Raw genomic sequence first — 18,797 nt, forward strand, 5'->3', positions numbered from 1 at the left:
TATGTATATACTATATTCATATAGATTTGTTTCCTTTTCTGTCTCTCATTCCATTGGAATACAAAAAACAATTTCTTCTTTGTTCTTTAATATACAATATGTGCATTGAAATTATTCTTCATTTGAACTTATAGCTCGGTGCTTATTTCGGCCTGCTTCTGTGTCGGCGAGTCAGAGTTCTGCAACAATAGTTAATGTTCAATTATTACTTGTTCTTCATTCCGGCAATGGATAGTTTAATTATCTTTCATAATTGCAATAGATACTTACAAATCCACATGCAAGAAATAGATTTTATGTATTTGAAAAATGATAAGAAATCACCCGCCATGACTGAATTCATTCGTATCCCGTGCCACTCTTGTTTAATACTGAAGAAAACTATGCGAACAGAAAGTGGCAGAGGATGATTTGTGAAAGGAAATAAATTGTATGAAAACTAAAACTGAGAATAATATTACAAAAACAAGATCATTCTTGTACTTGACTGCTTCTTACAGTCACAATGGGATAAAGAGAGAAGCATCCGGGGGGGACGAAGAAACTTACGATATAATGGGCTGAAGAACCGCATCCAAAGTTGCGTCAGCGGGAGGGTAGATTTCTTGATTTGAAGACAGATCATAGCGTCCCTCTCCCCCCAATTTCTTTTGTTGCTACACCAAAGAAAACTATTTTTACTAAACTACCACACAATAGATCAATAAATACGATAGCTTACCACAGTTTCGTTCATTAGCATTTCATTAGATGTTTTGTTTATACCATGATGATAACAATTAACTGGTGAAACGCTTTGCTTGGATATTTCCACAATTCAGTTGAGATTATGCAATGGAAATTCTACTTCTAATAAAATGCTCATATTTGACACACACAAATACATAGATCACCTTTGCCGTAATAGTTCAATCGTAAGTATTACGCAAAATAAAACTTTATCGAAACTCAACAAAAATAAGATGGTTTGGTAAAGTTTTAAAACGCAATTCTTACAAGTGCAAAAATACGGTAACTGCGAATAGTACTGAAAGCAATAAGCAAATTCCGCGAAAAGCCAAGTTTTGCAAACAGTTTTAAAGTTTGAAGGTAAAGTAATTGTTGTATTCAAGTTTAGAGAATCTTGGCGGTATAATTGAAGATCCGTAAGTGTATCAACACTGTAAAATTGTCGCGACAATTTTTCAAATCTGCAAGAGTTTATAATAACGTAGTTTATCTACTTAATTCTGTAAAGGGTAATTTGTCTAAATACGGGAAACAGAAAGCGGACACACACAGGATGAGCGACTACAGTATTTGCAAAAAAAAAAGAAATTCAGTTTGACGTTTGTTGATGGATAATTCAAAATACGTACAACTCTCGTAATTCTGGTACTGCCCGCAGAACTTGAGCAGCAGCTTGAAAAGTCTTGAGGCGTGCTCTCGCCTAGTCCGCTGTCGATATTATTCCCTATCAATATCCTGCCGCCGTTACGACGATAATCAAACTCCTTCCTTGAATTATATTCGTTTCTAGCACCGCAGAAATGTTTTGAATCAATTCGACCCGCAGACCTCGACGAACTTAAGTTATAACTTCCATCGCGACTATGATGAGCGGTTCTTCTCTCTCTCTCTCTTACGCCAAGTGATCCGAAGTTCATTCTGAAAGTGAATCGTTGACAATCTAGGCCTGCAGGTAGGTTCCCGTCGGGGGTGAAGACATAGGATACACAACATAACAGTACATAAAATTCGTGGTTTCTGCTTGCGGTAAAGCAGCAAAGTAGCCTGCAGCAAGGTAGATACGTATACGTAAAAAATGAAATAAACAGGTGCGTCAAGCTGTTAATCAGTGATTTATTAACGGACTCATGCTTTTCGAATAAATAGGGGGGCGGGGGCATGCTTAGACAATGTATACACATGCTTGGAATAAATAAAAAAAAATTCGAGACAAAAATGGAGACAAAAAGAAAAAAATTTATGCATAAAAAAAGACACATGCAATTAAAAACGAGTAAAAACGAAACAACAGATAAGGCTATCCTCGTCTGGGTGTATTATTACGTAAAGTATAAATTTTAAACAATGACTACGGATCCCGTTTCGTCCTCGATAGGAGGGGGTCCGTGCAGTATGCAGCTTGTCTTGAGATCATCGTACCTAGGTAGAGCAGTCGTTTCGACATCCTCAGATCTAGGTATCGGAGGTATCTGCGAATTCTGTACTACCGACTGAGACGACTGGACGATAGTGTACGGAATCTCTCGCCTCTGTTGCTCGCTCATTCCCGTTGTGTCGATCAAGCCAAACTCCAAGTGCCTGAAAGAATTTGAGAACGAATAAATTTCATCCACTTATACAGTCGCTTAACGGCATCCCACGAGTCCAAATTTTGCTAAAAATTTATCGCTCTTTTTCGCAATCTTACTTTCGAAGCTCATCGGGTAAATGCTGCTTGTGAGACGAGGACGGACTTCTGTGCCTGCTCCTGTGCCTTCTCCGCGGTTCCGTGTGACTCACCACCTAATAATAAGAAAGAAAAAAAAAATAAGAGAAAAAGTTCGAAATTATTTAATCTGCACCAGCTGGCCTCATATTCAATTGCTCCGTTCGCGTTGATCGCAATATCGGGTGCTTACCACAGCTCGTTGAACTCCCTCTCCCTTTCTCTTCTGCGCCTCTCTCCATTGGGGCTCCGAATCGACGAGTTCATGCCTAAGCAAGTATAACAATAATAATAATAATAATGATAATGACACATACATAGATATGCAATACGATTTGTATAATACGAGTCACGGGAAGATTTCGTTTCTATCCACATACGTAGTTACCTAGAGTTACGAGAGCTCCTGTGTTTTCGACGGTGTTTCCGATGCCCGGACCGCGAATCCGATCCCCTCGACAACTCCGACTCGCAATCCGAGTGTCGACTATGCCTTCGGTGACTGTGGCTGTGGCTGTGACTCCTCCGTCTGTGGCCACCTCGGCCGTGACTGTCTCCCGAACTCTGGCTCTCCACTGAGCTACTCCTTCGCTGGAGTCTGCTCAGGAGCTGAAAAAATCCAGAGAAACGTACGGTTTATGGAAGGTGTTCGTTCCCTGGCTACAATCGTAAGAGCAAGGAAAAATTTTGAGCGTAACTCACAGCTGGTGCGGTGCCTGCGGATCGGACCGACCGAGGACTCGACGAGGTGTAAAGTCCCCTGGGTTGGCTCTGGGTCCAAGGTGCGCTTCTGGTGCTCCTGGTGCTTCTAGGACTAGTATCGTTTTGTTGAGTACCGTTGGCGAGGTTCGAGGTCGAAATACTGGATACCGGTACGGGATGAGAGACGGCATTTGGAGCGGGAACCTCGACGAAGGGTCCGGCCATTTCCTGTCCCTCGACAACGCGCCGCTGGGCGCGTCTGCTCGGCGCCCTTTGAAAGGCGGGTGCGGGATTCCGAATCCTGGCGCCGTGGTGCTTCTCGGACCCCGAGGACTGCGGGCTGTAGGAACGGAACCGGGAGTACGGGCTCAAAGGCGGCGGCCCCGTCGCCATGAGACGGAAGAAAGCCTGGTGCTCGAGGCAGCACTTCCAGAGATGACGGCAAGCCCCTCGGGACGGCGTTTCGAAACCGTGCGTACGCTCCTCGGAGTTTTTCTCGCTCACTCGGAGCATGAAGTACCTGCCCTACGTGCCATTATTTTAATCACGATACTTATGCGCCGTGCGCGGAGCGCAGCAGCCTTTCGGCAACAGGTAAGATACGTGCCCTGTACGTATAGGTAGGTGTGCGTATTATATACATGCAACAAGTATACTGAACACAGGCATAGTGAAATAAACTAGCGCGCTGCCTCGTTAATTGTTATATATATCTTCGGAGCAGAGAAACTTTCAAAAGGTGGATAAAAAAAACATTCTCAATAACACACGAAATATACCTGCTATTAGTGTTAATATTGCCGTAACTACTTTTTATATTCCTACTTTCAGTTTTACTATTCGCGTGTAGATATCGTGCGATTTTAATTATTACTCAAACGTGATAAAGACGGGATTCAACTGCACGGCTACGTTTAGGTACCTACCTTGTAATAGATTTTATTGATTCTCGGCCAATAGTAGTTTCCCACTTTGTTTTTATTTCGTAAAACTATGATGCCGCTCGGTGTCAGGCCTAGGAAATAATCCACGTTGTCCTCGCCCTGCGGGTGGAAGAAAATAAAAATTATTAGGTATAAAAAATGAATTCAGTCGTCGCGAAAAGCGTTGCTCAACAATTGACAATTTATTTAACGGACTTGTGTGTTTCGGACGTACCAAAACCGGATGCAGATCAACTCCGTACATCTCGAGCCATTTCACCTTATCGAGATAATTGAGCTCCGCCGCTGAAGGAAGTTGACCGCTGAAGAATAACAATTAATCAATATACGATAATACAATTTTTCGAATGCTTAAACAGCGTCAACTATAAACGACGAGTATAGCTATAGCTAAACATACAGCTGAGCTGCAATGGAATGAAAACAACTCAATAAAACTCCCAACTCACACGAGGCTTTTGTGTAATTCGGCGATTCGGGATTCCAGTTCTGCGGTTTGATTGGCGAGAAATCGAAACTCGGTCACGTAACCCGTCGAATGTCTTCTCATGTCGTAGTCTCCGAGTTCCGCTATAATTGGGTAATAAAACGAAGAGTGAGAATTCGTTCGTATATCGATACAAGCAGGTATGGTATACACTATACAGGGAACCACGCGTTCGCCCATATAATTAAATCCCAGCTCGTATACCTACTGCTACACCACGTAACATCGTATCGCGTGCGATATACCCATTTTATCAGAGGTACAAAATGTAAAAAGGAAATTTATATACCGGAAACAGCGCGTCCCAATTTACTCCACGTTTCTGTATACACATATCTATGACCTTTTTCTTATTATAGCCTTTTTGTTAGATTTCGCTCGTCTCCGAGGTTCTTGCACTTTTTCCACTAAAAAAAAGTTCACGAAAACGGCTATTTTGAGGAATTTCACTATCGAAATACCCTTAAATCCTTCGGTGGTTATGTTTTGTATGACGAATCAGAAGCTTTTGCAAAGCCTGAGACGCGTGCGTTTTTTTTCAGTACCGAGAAATCTACATTAAAATTTGTAAAAACTAATTTCTTCAACTTTCAAATATTAAAATATTTGGCTGCTATTTATCTCTCTTCTTGCTTTATAATGTGAGCCATTATTAAATACTCCCTCATCAAATTATTACCAGAAGAAGAGAGAAATACTTCAATATTTGAAGGTTAAAAAAATTATTTCTTATTAATTTTAACATATATTTTTCGGTACCAAAAAAAAACCCAAAAATAAAATCACACGTATCTCAGGTTTTATAAAAGCTTTTGATTCGTTATGCAAAACATACCCACCGAAGTATTTAAGGATATCTAAATTCTGAAATTCCCAAAAACAGTGCTTTTTCAAAATTTCAACGTTGTTGAGCCCAGTTCTTTCGTGTGAGTTATTTTTTTAGTGAAATAGTGTGAGAATCTCGGAGAAGAGCTAAATCTAACAAAAAGTCTCTTTCCTGAGCCGCCCTACTGTATACCTATATATATTGTACACAAAGCGTTCACCAGGACAATCGCCCTCAGGCTACCACCGTATTCTGACTGCGACTGAAACGTTTTTTTATTCCGTATAAAAAATTTGCCGTTTGCGAATTACATCTGTTTAAAATTGAAGATTGAGATTTTTACGAGGATCGCATTGGTTACAGCGCGTGGGACGATAGTCCTGGGTGACCGTGTATATATCCGTCTCTCTTCATGCAGGAGGCTCGAGTCTGCGTGAGTTATCATCATGGGAACGTATATAAAACGGAAGCGAACTCCGCCTTTCCACGCCGATAAACAACAGATAATTTCACAATTAACATAACGAGAGTTCTGCAGAGTTCACCTAAGAATCAGTCTGTCTTTCAATGCGAACACATACAATATACGTAAGTTAAATAAATAAATAAAAAAAACAATCATATAGAGAGAAGTTGACTTGTCGAAGAGTATGTACATACGTGTAACGTATAATCCGTGACAATTTAAACACTTCTTTTTTTAACGTTTCAAAAAATTTTATTTTCTCTATTCTACGTAAAATTGTTTAACCCCCTGTGCTAGTCTACTATTAAATTCTTCTTCGCCTCTCCCCTTGTCATTACGGACTCGTATTACCTGTATATTATATTTCTGAGAGCTGGCAACGTTAATAACGTACGTTATAAACGTGCAGGGTGATAACTGATAGGTTGCTCGCGTTAACGGGCCGGTTAATTGGCACGGTTACGCGTTTACAAAACAAATAATCAGAGAGTGGTTGAAGCGAGGCTAATTACTAAACGTGTTTAAGATAGAGTATTTAATACATATATATATATATATATATATATATATATAAATATATATATACACATTGTACATAAACGAGTCTCTTCCGGGTAACTTGAACTCGTATGTTACAAAAAAGGTGACGATTATTCAAGGTTTTATAGATTCTCGATTTTTGAACCATCACCAGAGTGACCATATCTCAAATGACTTTATACGAGGCATAAAATTACGTAAAACTCGCGGTGCGAATGGGATACGTGCAAATGACACCCACGTATAAATCTGAGCTCGGATGGTTAATATAGACGTTAGTTGTGCGGTGACGATCAGGCTTATATATTGAATTAAAGAGATATTTAATGATAAAAGCGGTTATCATTTCTTTTTTAATTATTTTTTATCACAAAATCGTCGATCGAACCGTAACGAAAAATTAAAATCGCGAATAAGTTGCCGGGACTTTCGATCTAATTGCATAATTGCAGCTTGTGGTATACAGAGACAGCCTAATTGCCGATTAAAGTTGAAGAGATGATGCGGTATTCAATGTAGGTATACCTATATGTATATATTTCATGTGTAATTATGGCGGTAATCTTACATTGGACGACGTAGGCTCCAAGCTCAGCAGCCAAATCGAAAGACACCGGAAGTCTACCTTGTAGGATATCCTGTTTCACTTGAAGAAAGAATTGATACCTGAAACGAATTATAGTTTTTTAAAATCCTTCTACACCGTGTAAATAATTAAGATTAAAACGTAATTCGATGTTTTAATATTATTTTTTTCGTGAAACTTTTGCGATTTCAAGCGTTTAATAAAAATCTTCAATCCATCGTTTCGTGGCTGCAAAAATTATTGGATAAAAAAACACGCGTCCCCCGCGTTTTTGGAAGGTCTGAATACCATGATAAAAAAAAAAATGAATAAAATTTTTTTTTCTCAATTTTCAAAATATTTGATGTAGTAATAATAACAACAAACCGAACGTCAAAGCCTCTGGGCAAAACTATTTCTACGAACAGATATTAAGGTATTGTAAAACGTACCTCCGTGAAAGAGGATTATATTAAGTGCGAGTGGAGAGCGCAATGAGCGTGTATAGAGAGCGAAGAGAGCCCGAAGCGTTTAGCTTTGTAGGCATGTATATGAATATGCATGTACATACGTATATGGTTAAGTATAGAGAGGTAGGTAACGATACAGTAATACGCAGAGCGAAGGCATTAGCGTATTGTATACGCGTTAAAATACGTAGCAGGTTGGTTGTAACAACCACGGCGAGAGAGGTTATTCTCTTTGTAGGAGGAAAGAGTCAAAATGGTAGATTTTAAACCCCCGGAATGCCAGGGGCTCTATAATTTTCATTTTCGGGTCAGTAATTGGTCTGCGGACTTAATTGCTAGGGTCCGGCACACCACCGCGGGCTTCGTGAGTAAGCCTTTAAGCCTTCGGCCAAATACGAAATATTTCTTCCCTCCACCCATCCTCTCTACACATATACATATAATGCTCTGCATCTACAGCTTATACCTATATCCTATATTCTATATTCTACCTCTACTCTAATATGTGAGTTAGTTATGCTATAGGTATGTAGGTACGTAGGTACCTACATACCTACCTTATACCTACGGTCCAAAACCTCGACGGATTCTCTTGCGCTGCTACAAAATTTCTATATAGTATAACGAGTATAAGGTATTTCCCAAGCCGTGATTCTATCGCTAACTTATATATTGCATTCTTTCCTCAAAAATAAGAGAAAATGAAATTTTTTTTTGTACTCTCTATCTACTTGCTATCATTTTTCAAAGAGATTTAATTATTGTTCATATATAAATTTTTGTTAAATCCTTTAACCCTTCGATCGAGTGAGACATTATTGTGGTTTTTCAGATCGTTGATTATGAATTTGAATTTCAAATTTAAAAAATTCAAGATCGTGGATCTAATATGACGGACAAAACTTAAAAATTTCATGGAATAGAGTGAAAAAAATTCTATTCACAGATTTTCTCTGTAATTAAAACTTTTACAAGTTACAAATAACGATTGAATGCAAAAGAAAAAAGTAGACTAATTTTATCAAAAAATCATATCAAACAATAAATTTCAGCCGAATATTTAATCAGTAAAGTTGAACCCGTTTTTTTCGCTCTAGAACGAAAAGTATTTCTTTCTTTTCCTCAACGTCCCGACGTACAAACGTACGTATCACACACGTCTGGACGTTTATACCTCGACGTATGATCGAGCCGTGTAGGGACGAGGCATTTGCATATAGATCGACTTTAGCCCTGCGGCAAGAGGAGTGTACGTGTACCTGTAAGATACCTGTCGGTAGTCGCCGTGCTTCTTTCGAGCCCTCTTTAATTTTTAACCAATTTTTAATCCCTTTCCGTTCATCCCGAGTATATAAGTACGAGGTATAAAAATGTCAACGTTCCGCGTAGCGGCTGGAAAGCACGAAGGGTCGTTTTTGAACCTGGAACCTGAAGACCCTCGGCAACGACCCTCGGCGCCTTTTATGACAACGACGAGAGCGAAACGCAGCCGCGCTTTTAAATAATAATCAAAGTAGGTAACAACGAGCCGTCTTTAATGACCCCGTAAAGCTGCTAATGGAGCCAAAACTTGGTTCCGAGAGGCCATTTTCAGCCTAAATCTCGGCTAAATCACGCGATCCCCGTGCAATTTTCCGCATTAGATTATTATTGTTAGGTAAGAATTTTGTACGTAGAATAATATTTGCAGTTTGCAGGCTCGTCGCTCGAGTTTATGGAGAAAATTTTATACCGCTCCAAATCTCTGAGTGGCTTATTATATGCATACCTATATATAGCGATAATTACCTGGTTATTTCTTCGATAAGTTTGCACGGATCAGCGGCGTAGAATTTCACCCCAAAGTAAAGGGTGTGTACATCCGGATTACCATCACCGGCGTTCCCCGAGCCTTGATTTTTCAACTGTTTGCCGATCTTTTTGCTCGGGTCGAGCCATTGCTAAAAAACGAAGTAAATATATAATATATACAAAAATCTTTGTGCATTATATAGCAAAGATTGAAAATTTCGATAAAAAGTACAAATTTAGCGATGCGATATATAATCAAGAAGAGTCGGAAATTCGATATATCGACCTCCGAACAGTGTTATTAGATTAATAATAATCGAATGCTGCAATCTGCGGATCCAAAGACGACACGCGAGCTCCTCCGAAACAGGTTACGTACCGGATATTAAAATCATCAGCAGACGTTTCCGGTGAATAATAATCAACGAATGATCAGTAAATTAGGCCGCGGGCAAAATTCCGGGGATTAAATATCGTGACTAGAAGACCATAAGCCACGTAGCTTGAATTGAATTATTTTCTAATTTTATTTCATTACAATGAATTCGTCATAAATCAATTAAACCCGCGCAGCTGCCGTTCTACTCAAGTTAAACTGACTGAGAATCATTCACGCAATAAGAACAGAGGCGTTTTAGATCAAAGATTGTACTATATATAGTCTATACCATAGATCCATGATCACAGTTCTTACCGTTTGATTCTCGTGGTCCAGATAGCGTAGGCCGAAGTAGGCAGTTTCAAGGAGATTTAGGTGCCTGAATACTCGGTCGAGTAGTTCCTGGCCTAGGTTGGTACTCTGCGAAATTGCAACGTTAACAAAACCAATTACGGATACAATTTTCGTTTCCCTGTAAACGACGTTGCCGTCCGGATGAGGAAAAAGTCTCGTTCTTTTCCCCGAATCTTTCGTCTATTCACGCACTATCACGCACACACACACTCAGACAGAGAATCCTCTTCTCCTCTAAACTCGCTTCGTAGATTACGCGCAGTAATTCATCCCCAACGTCAACCTCGTCGCAAGGTTCGTATATAAACGACGGTCGTTTTACGCACCGCGAAGCAATGACACTTGCATGTATGCATACATACGTCTCTATATACATATATGTATACCCACGCGCTTTTCGCAAAATTGCAAATTTCAACCTTATGCATATATTTATGTATACAACAATGGCCTACGGTATATATATATATATATATATATATATATATATATATATAGGTACGTAGACAGGAGACACAGTGAATAATTTATCGCTCAAAATATTATTATATATGTACGGCGAAGTGCAAATAACGTGAACGTAGAAGAAAAGTTAATTTTTTCATACATGGTTTTGTGAAACATTATACAAATGAAAAAAAAATAAATAAATAAAAAATGCAAATGAAAATAAAACGCCTAGCAGCAATTCACAGCTGATTCTTTGACCGGTAGTAAAAAGTTCGTAGACAATAATTTCTTACGAAGGCACGGCTGCACACGTACGCCTCGGGAGGTTTTGAATCCGTTTCGTTCCGGTGTGGCTGCCGCTGCAATAGGTATGTATACAGACATTTAAAGCAAAGCTAAAAAGTCCTCGGTAATTTCTACGTCGAATCGCGTGATTCGTTAGTTCATTGTCTTCTGTGTATAAATATGTATACGTATGCGTATACGTATATGCTGTATAGCTATATATAGTAGGTGTGTATACCCGCGCAGAGATCGAAATCGGCGGTTTCCGGTTCCCACACACCGAGGGCAACCCGTGACGCACTTTGACGCATTTGTTTTTTACGTCTCTTGTTCCTTTTTTACCTTATTTGCTGCCGTGTTTCCCTAGTGCAGTTAATGTCGTAGGCACCACACCGTAGGTATAACACTGCAGCAGGGAAGAAACGTAGGGTTAATATATAAGGGGCAGGGTTCAAGTTCCTAATTTGAAAAGTTCCGAAAGTGCTTAATTCCGAATTATTCGGTGGCGAAACTTGGAGTAAAAAAGTCGAACTTTTGGGAAACAACAAAGTTTCGAATGGTCGAAAAACTGACGATTAAAAATTTCGAAATGCGGGATTCCGAAAATTCAAATAAACTTCCGACAGAGTAAAATTCCGAAAGTTAAAATATAAGAATACGTACGACGTAGTTTACTCATCAAGTGTGTGTGAAAAAATGAGAAGAACCGAAAATCGGAATAACCAGGATTCCGAATGTGAAAATATCGAAAATCAAAAACAAAGAAAGATCAGTGTTGAAATATTCGATGTTTCAGATTTTTTAATTTTTTCACTTTCGGAACCCGCCACTACATTTCGGCTTATTTACATGTCCACACCTGTTATACCTACGTAATTTATACCTATATATGTAATATTCAAACTCCGCGACTCAATCACGTTTGCGTCGTTTGCGAGAAGCAAACGAAACCACGATTGGATGAGTTTAAATCCAAAGAGAAGAAAAGCAAAAAAAAAAAAACCTTCAAAAAGATCATTGTTTTCTCAAGTACAGCGTCGATTGTTTGCACAGTGCTCGCCTCGCAAACGCTTCGAGATCGGGAGTTAAAGAGAAAAAGAGAGCGAAACCTTGTGCTGCTGTAGCATAAAGGGTAAATAAAGAAGGAAGTTGTACATAAGGTGAGACGAGTGTCAGCCCTCCTGGGTGATCGTTTTCGCTTTGTTTCAAGTGCTCTCAAGTTTTTTCTTCTTCTCTCCCTCGGCCGCTTTCGCGTCCCTGCACACTTATATACCTATATACCTGCCTTACACTCATGTAGGTACATCAATGTATAACTATATACCCATAAATGTACATGTAGAACATTCATTTCGCAGCGCACGTGGCACCTTATATATATATATATATATATACGTACAAAATGTACATACAAACATCCATGTACAAGCGATTTTGCACATTTCCACAGTGAGGGATTGTATTTTTCTTCTTCTTTATTGTCCGTATTTCATTTTCAGTTTTTCATCTTTCATCTTTTATTCTCCGTTTCTTCCTTATACTCCACCGTATTCGTATATATATATATATATATACCCCCAGGACGCATGCACATAAAAACGAAACAACGAATATGTATATAAAAGTTACATAACGTATTCCATCCGCGACACACGCCGCCGTTCTTCCACGTGCCTCGGATTATCTTGGTACCTACGTTATACCTTTACATCGTATCAACCTACACTACACATCGACACGTATTTTATACATACATACATACACGTTACTGCAGGGAGAACGTCATGTGCCTCTACAATACGTTATGACTTTTACCACCTCCCCCCTGACTGACTGACTGCACGTCTTCTTCTTCCTCATCTTCTTCTTTTTCTTCTTCTTTTATTTACAGGTAGACTATAAATACGCGGCATACCTTCGCAGATGCATAGTTTTTTTTTTTTTTTTTTTTTTTTAATTTTTACTTTTCATTATTCCTTCTACCCTTTCACCCCTTCCTGTATATACAGACATTTTTCATATCATCAATTTTTTTCCTCCCCATCGCGTTGCGGAACGAACTTCTTACATCGTCCGAGTATAATATTTGTACAAAAGTCTTATATTGTCCTCCGCATGCGCGTGGCGACATTTGGCTCTCTGTGCCCGCTTACTCGCGCGAACGTGACGAAGGAGCGTCGCCTCTGGAATATCGTGTATTCACATTCGTCTACATGTATATACAGACACGACATACCAAGGTAGTTAGGTTAAAAAAAAAAAGAAAGAAACGGCATTACACACCCGCGCCGAGCTCAGATCTCCGGCACATACCGATGCCCTCCCCCCCCCCCCCCCCCGCCCCTCTGCCGCCCTGCCTCGTCCCTTCCTCGCCCAGCGCCCATCGTCCATACCGACGTTAACAACAATATTTCGTATCCACATAGCCAGGATCGTTGCCCGCGAATATATAGTTACAATAATATAAGCCATGTGTCACTTTCTCGGAACAGCTCGTATATGCGTATCTCGATATACCTGTACGTACCTGTAATGTTTTTATTCGTTTATAACAAATCTTATTTTAAAAGAAAAAAAGAGAAAGAAAAAAAAGTTCGAAACGCGTTAAAAATGGTGAAAATTGAATCTACGGTATAAGGGTATATGAGAAAGGTCAGACCTGTGAGAAAACTGTTAACTGTTTGCGCTGTGGGATACCTGCAAGGTGTACGTTGCGTGCGTTGCACTTATACTATTAACTATTGCCCATTACTATTCCTAATACCGAGTCCAGATGATACGTAAAACGGCGTCCGAAGGTGCAGGCATGTAACGCATGTGCGTACCCAATGTATAACAACCTGTGTAGCAGGCACTTATGAAGCTCCGGAGCCGAAGTGACGCCGTCGGGGGTCGTTCGAAAAGCGCCCCCGTCATCATCATCATCATCATCATCATCATCATCATCGTCACGATTATTATCGTCATTGCACCGCATCACGGTGTTCGGGGATATGGTTACCTGGTCGGTTCGCGTGCGCCAACCAATTTGAGAAACGGAACGGAACGCAACGTAGACGACGTCGTATACCTCTCTATGTACATACGTACCGCACCTACTTACGTACGTATATTGGTGCCTTATAATACTATCCATCCAGAGACGAGTGTCTGCGGTTTTCATGTTTCACTTTTCACCTCCACTTACCAGTTTCCTCTCGCTTATAGATGTCTGTGGACGAGGTGTACGGAGGCACCAAGTACCTTGGCCGCTAGTTTAACGTAGATACACCTCCATGTATCAGCGTATAGCTCGTCCCACCAGCTCCTTCTTTATGCGGCCCATAAACGCCCCCCCCCCCCCCCTCGTCTCCCTCGCCGCACATCTCTTACTCACTACAGCAGCATAACACCAAAGCTCCAAGAGCGGGAAGATTAGAGCACCATTTATTTCGGCATTGACGACCCGCCCATGAGTGCAGTGCCAAGTAACCCCCCGAGCGTATAAGGAATTAGGTAGGTGAATTGGTACTCGAGGCTTGCGTGGGTATGTATTTACCTACTAGTTACCACCCACAAACACGCATCTAATAGTCATACGCGGATGTGGATGGGTATATCTGTATCGTGGGAATCGAGCTCTGTTACAGTAAAAGCTTCTTGGTTATGCACAGGTATACCGAGTATCGTTGTATGGATTGGTTCATTTTGTAACTTAATTCTTTTTTTATTTCATTTTTTAAGGTGTCACTGGAAAGATTTTTGATAGATACTGAAAAAAAAAATTAGTTAAAAAATGAATCACCCTGTATAAGATTCAATTTTGTACCATATGCAGGAAATATTTGCCGGGGTTCAACGCGATGGGTGAACAGTCCCATTTCAATTCCGCCCCCCTCCGCCTCGATATAAGCCTCCGGCGTTTTTAATTCAAACTTGATCATTCAGTCGAGTATTTAGTTTTTTTTTTTTTTTTTTTTTTTTTTTTTTGCGTTTCTACTTTCCAATTAAGCCCTGGTCGAACATTTTGCAAATTTCCGGATCGTAATTGATGTTACGGAATTGCAGGGGACGTGCAATTCTTTGAATTGTCAGAATTATCAAAGGTGTATAAGGTTGACGGTGATATATATTCCGGCGAGAGATCGATGGATATGAGAAAAAATACGATCTTCATAGGGTGCGGATTTAGATACATAGAAATTTTTACGTATCTATTATCATATCACGTAGATACGTTGTACATAAATAATGATCGTGATAATTGTAAAAACAAGTGAATATCGTGTGCTAACTATTATTATACGAGCATTGGTCTGATTCTCTCATGCTACCCTTCAAGTATAAATTGCCGAAATGCACGCGAGATAAAAGACTGCAGAAATAAATAACCGCAACCTAATTGCAGTACAAGGATGTATAATAAGTATATCCATCCTGCGCATTCGAGATAAAATTAATGTCCGAAGTATGAGCCATAAGTCTATTTCGTACATCTTTCTACAGGCTACAGTATCTGCGAATAAGGAATGGGGGGGGGGGGGGGGGTGTAAGTACGAGAGGATGGCGAGGTGGTGTCTGTCTTAAATTTTTCACCGCAATGTTTTGGCTGCATTTTTTCGCTGAAGTCAGAATTCGACAATTTGAAAATCCAATATGGCGGATGTGAAACCGAAACAACAATCAAAATTCTATGATTCTTGCCAAAACTTGTTACTTACTCGGAAGTTTTTGATATTAAGTAAAAAGTAGCGAAGATAATTTGAAGTTGTAAATAATCTTCGATAAGTCTATAGGACGTGATAATTTTTATCGAATCCCACTGTGACCGAAAGGGTTAATCGACAGTCTGACAACGAGACAGGACGGTAATCGTCCGGATCTGTCACAACGACGATCCGTTCCGAGAGCATGTATGTACGTGCGTTATACGATGCGTGCACACACGTGACGGATCGTATTTAACGAGCAACGAACAAGGAACAACCTTCTCAGCTCAGCTCAGTTCACGTCAGCTTGTTCGAAAACGAGACGCGGTGTATAGAGCAAGGAACAAGAGCCGAGTAGAAGAGATTCTTCTTCTTCTTCTTTGGCGCGGCGCCGGCGGCGGCTTCCAATTTTCGTGTATCGGCTAATAACACCGCGGACCGACGACGACCGCCTTCCTTGCATGCTCCGGGGCATCCCCGAGTGCACGTTATCCTCCTCCTCCTCCTCCTCCTCCTCTCCCTATAACTTCCAGACAATTCCTTCGGTTCATCCGTCTGTCCGTTGTTACAGTCATCAGCCGATGCCGCAGAGTAGAATTAACCGAATTCGAAAACAGTTTCGCGAATTAGTATAATATTTACAATATACTATTATATACATACATATATATATATATATATGTGTATATATATATATATATGCAACTATTTCATACCTATATATATACCTTTTTTTTGGGTCAAATTCTTTGCTCCGATGGGAAGAGGAGAAGTGATTTATGACGACTAAATAATTGTAAGTAAGTAACGAACGATGACTGACGGATTGCCAGCGATCTGCGGTTCGTTATATATTATTAAACCGAACAGCGCGGGGGGTTAAAGGATTGGTGAAAAGATTCCCGGATCACTGATTACACCGCGCGCGGATATTTTGCGTGCGGATAATTGCGATCAAAGATATACTATATATCTCGGCAGAGAGGAGAGTCACAGGGTGGGTTACAAATATGGGGGATTCTGGGTAACGCGGTAGCCTATCCTTCGTTTGACGGTTGTATATGTGCATGTACGTATACGTAGATGGTAAAGAAGCAGCCGTTATAGCCGGCGGATGACGTGAGTCACGCTCGCGATCGAAACGTGCGATCATTATCATCATCATCAGCAGCATCATCACGTTTTCTACAGTATCGATCGCGACCGAAATTCCCAAGAAGAAGGAGGGGTTCCCGTCTGCCTCCGGAGACTCTGACGGCGGCAAAATTTCGCCCTTTTCAAATATCTGCGTACAAATTCCTACGTAATATCTATGCAATTTCGTTATATTGGTTAAAAAACACACACACACACACACACACACACACACAGACATACGAAAGAACACGCGAGGATTCGCCGCACACTCATTCATCACACACGTATAGTTATTCGTCCGTTTACACTCGCGGGATGTTTATGCAGGATATAGAGAGACTTACTCACCAGCACGTCCTGAAGTAGCTCGTGTTCGTCGAGGAGGATCACCTTGCAGTGAAGGAGGCGAGGCCTGCGGCGTCCGGCGGGCCGCAATCCCGGACACAGCCATTCGACAACCATCTCGAGCTATTCTCCTCACTTATCGCTGGTGTACAGCTCGTCGTGAGTTGTACGGATATCTTCTTCTTTTCTCCCCCTCCTCGTTTTCACCCCTTCTCTGACAAACGTAGGTATATACATATAGATATAGATATAGATATATCTGTCCGTATTACACGGTATTACACAAACGTGTGTTATATAGGTACCTACAGATGTGATCAACGCTACTTTCTTCCCGCTGCACCGCAGTCCTTTTACCTAGATGCTGTTTTTGGAATCAGTCCCCTTCCTCGACGTCCTCCCTTTCGATATCACGCCTCTTTCCTCGCTAATATCTCTCCATCTATTTCCATCCTGGATTTGAACAAAAAACGAAAAGGCTTTTTCTATTACATTGCACTCTGCGTTTATTCTTAGTCGAAACATACTTTGACAGATAATTTGTTGTTGGGCAAGCATAGGTGTACACTAAAGTGTTCTAAAATTAATTTTTTTGTCCTCAAATGCGTAGAAAAATTTCGGTAGAGCACCTCAAATAGAATATTATTCGATTGTAAATATTGATTCATTTTTAATATCTCTTAATTTAATATAATTCTATGTCAGTACTTGTTTAGAAAGGGTCAAATTTCCTTTAAGAATCAGAAGTCAAGAAAAAAAATTAACTAAATTTCCCAATTTTGATTATTTTTTATTTTAACAAAAATAAAATATGCACTTCTAAATATCAACATTAGTTGAGATGCTCTACCGAAGTTTTGATGCGCGTTTGAAGAGAAATTGTTATTTTTTTTTCTTCAACAGGCAGTTTCGTCGTATGATCGATGCACAGTTTTGGCGCTTCTCTAGACTTCTTGCTCTTGCAGACTACCGATCCTAAAGCAATTCCATATACATCAACGTCCGACACGATCGTTGTCTGCGGTCAAAAAGTGAAACCGTTTCTTGGCCCGGACGTTCTCTAGCTCAAGTTCGTGTTTCTTATCGCCGTAACTTTCCTTCGAGTTTGTTTTTTTCTCTTCGATTATCCTCGCATATATCTTCTTCAACGACTTATCTCAAGGTATATTATTCAGCGAATGTTGATCCTTACACGTCTAAACCTTCGACAATATGCCAGAATACACTTAAAACTAACTTGCTGCTGCACATGTAGCGCGGTTTAATCCCTCTGAGGAGTCGTTTGTTATATACTTACAAGTACCTTCTACCTACTACGAGAAACTCGACGCTCGCTACACTTCAGATTTTTGCAGACGTCTATCCGCCCCCTCGTATTCGCTGGCTGAATCCTCGCTAGCGGTTCGCGTGCCTCCGAACCTTCCACTTCTTCTTGGAGTTGTTATTTTTATTTTTTTTGTTTCTTGGACGTGCCTCAAATTTTTCCGACCGTTTTATCACTCGAAGTCCCGCTTATACTGCACAGGATACATATCGTATCCGTATAAAGGTACATGTATAATGTATATACCGATGCATCGATCGATCAATCTCTTCATCTATCGCGAACACGTTTTTCCTCTATACACTCGCGAGTCTACACCTATAGTAGAGAATAAAATAAGATGACACTATACGTCTATACAATATATATGCATAAATACCTATAACGGAAAGATATAATTATATAATAAGGAAAGATGCGGAATCAGTCCTGACTAATCTGCACGCATGACGACACTCGATAAAGCGTAACCAAGAAAAGGTGTAAAAATCAAGATCGAAGCAAGTATATAGGTATAAGCATAGGTGTGTAAATAAAAAGATGGAATGAGACGGGTTTACGGATATATATATATATATATATATCGTCGAGAAGGAGAGACGCGGAGTAA

At 40.2% G+C, this 18,797-nt stretch overlaps 1 protein-coding gene across 4 annotated transcripts; it reads right to left on the reverse strand.

Annotated features, from left to right (window-relative positions):
- Positions 1 to 35: 35 nt before the first annotated feature.
- Positions 36 to 17,281, reverse strand: LOC124414694 (band 4.1-like protein 4A). 4 transcript variants are annotated; one of them, XM_046895713.1, is made up of 16 exons: positions 17,173 to 17,281; positions 16,867 to 17,077; positions 9,920 to 10,024; positions 9,223 to 9,374; positions 6,968 to 7,065; positions 4,530 to 4,650; positions 4,295 to 4,382; positions 4,063 to 4,179; positions 3,137 to 3,661; positions 2,823 to 3,043; positions 2,628 to 2,703; positions 2,417 to 2,511; positions 2,149 to 2,307; positions 1,359 to 1,647; positions 550 to 656; positions 36 to 179 (listed from the first exon to the last, which is right to left on the reverse strand). In XM_046895713.1, exons 2-16 carry the CDS (start codon positions 16,978 to 16,980, stop codon positions 143 to 145), a joined length of 2,304 nt encoding a protein of 767 aa, XP_046751669.1. In that variant the 5' UTR covers positions 16,981 to 17,077; positions 17,173 to 17,281; the 3' UTR covers positions 36 to 142. The 4 variants fall into 4 exon arrangements, with proteins under 4 accessions (XP_046751669.1, XP_046751668.1, XP_046751670.1 ...); XM_046895712.1 differs by having other exon boundaries at positions 16,867 to 17,072; positions 17,173 to 17,279; XM_046895714.1 differs by lacking the exon at positions 1,359 to 1,647 and having other exon boundaries at positions 16,867 to 17,072; positions 17,173 to 17,279.
- Positions 17,282 to 18,797: the final 1,516 nt, after the last annotated feature.

This window comes from Diprion similis, chromosome 14 (genome assembly GCF_021155765.1).
Source record: "Diprion similis isolate iyDipSimi1 chromosome 14, iyDipSimi1.1, whole genome shotgun sequence".
Taxonomy (NCBI): Eukaryota; Metazoa; Arthropoda; class Insecta; order Hymenoptera; family Diprionidae; genus Diprion; species Diprion similis.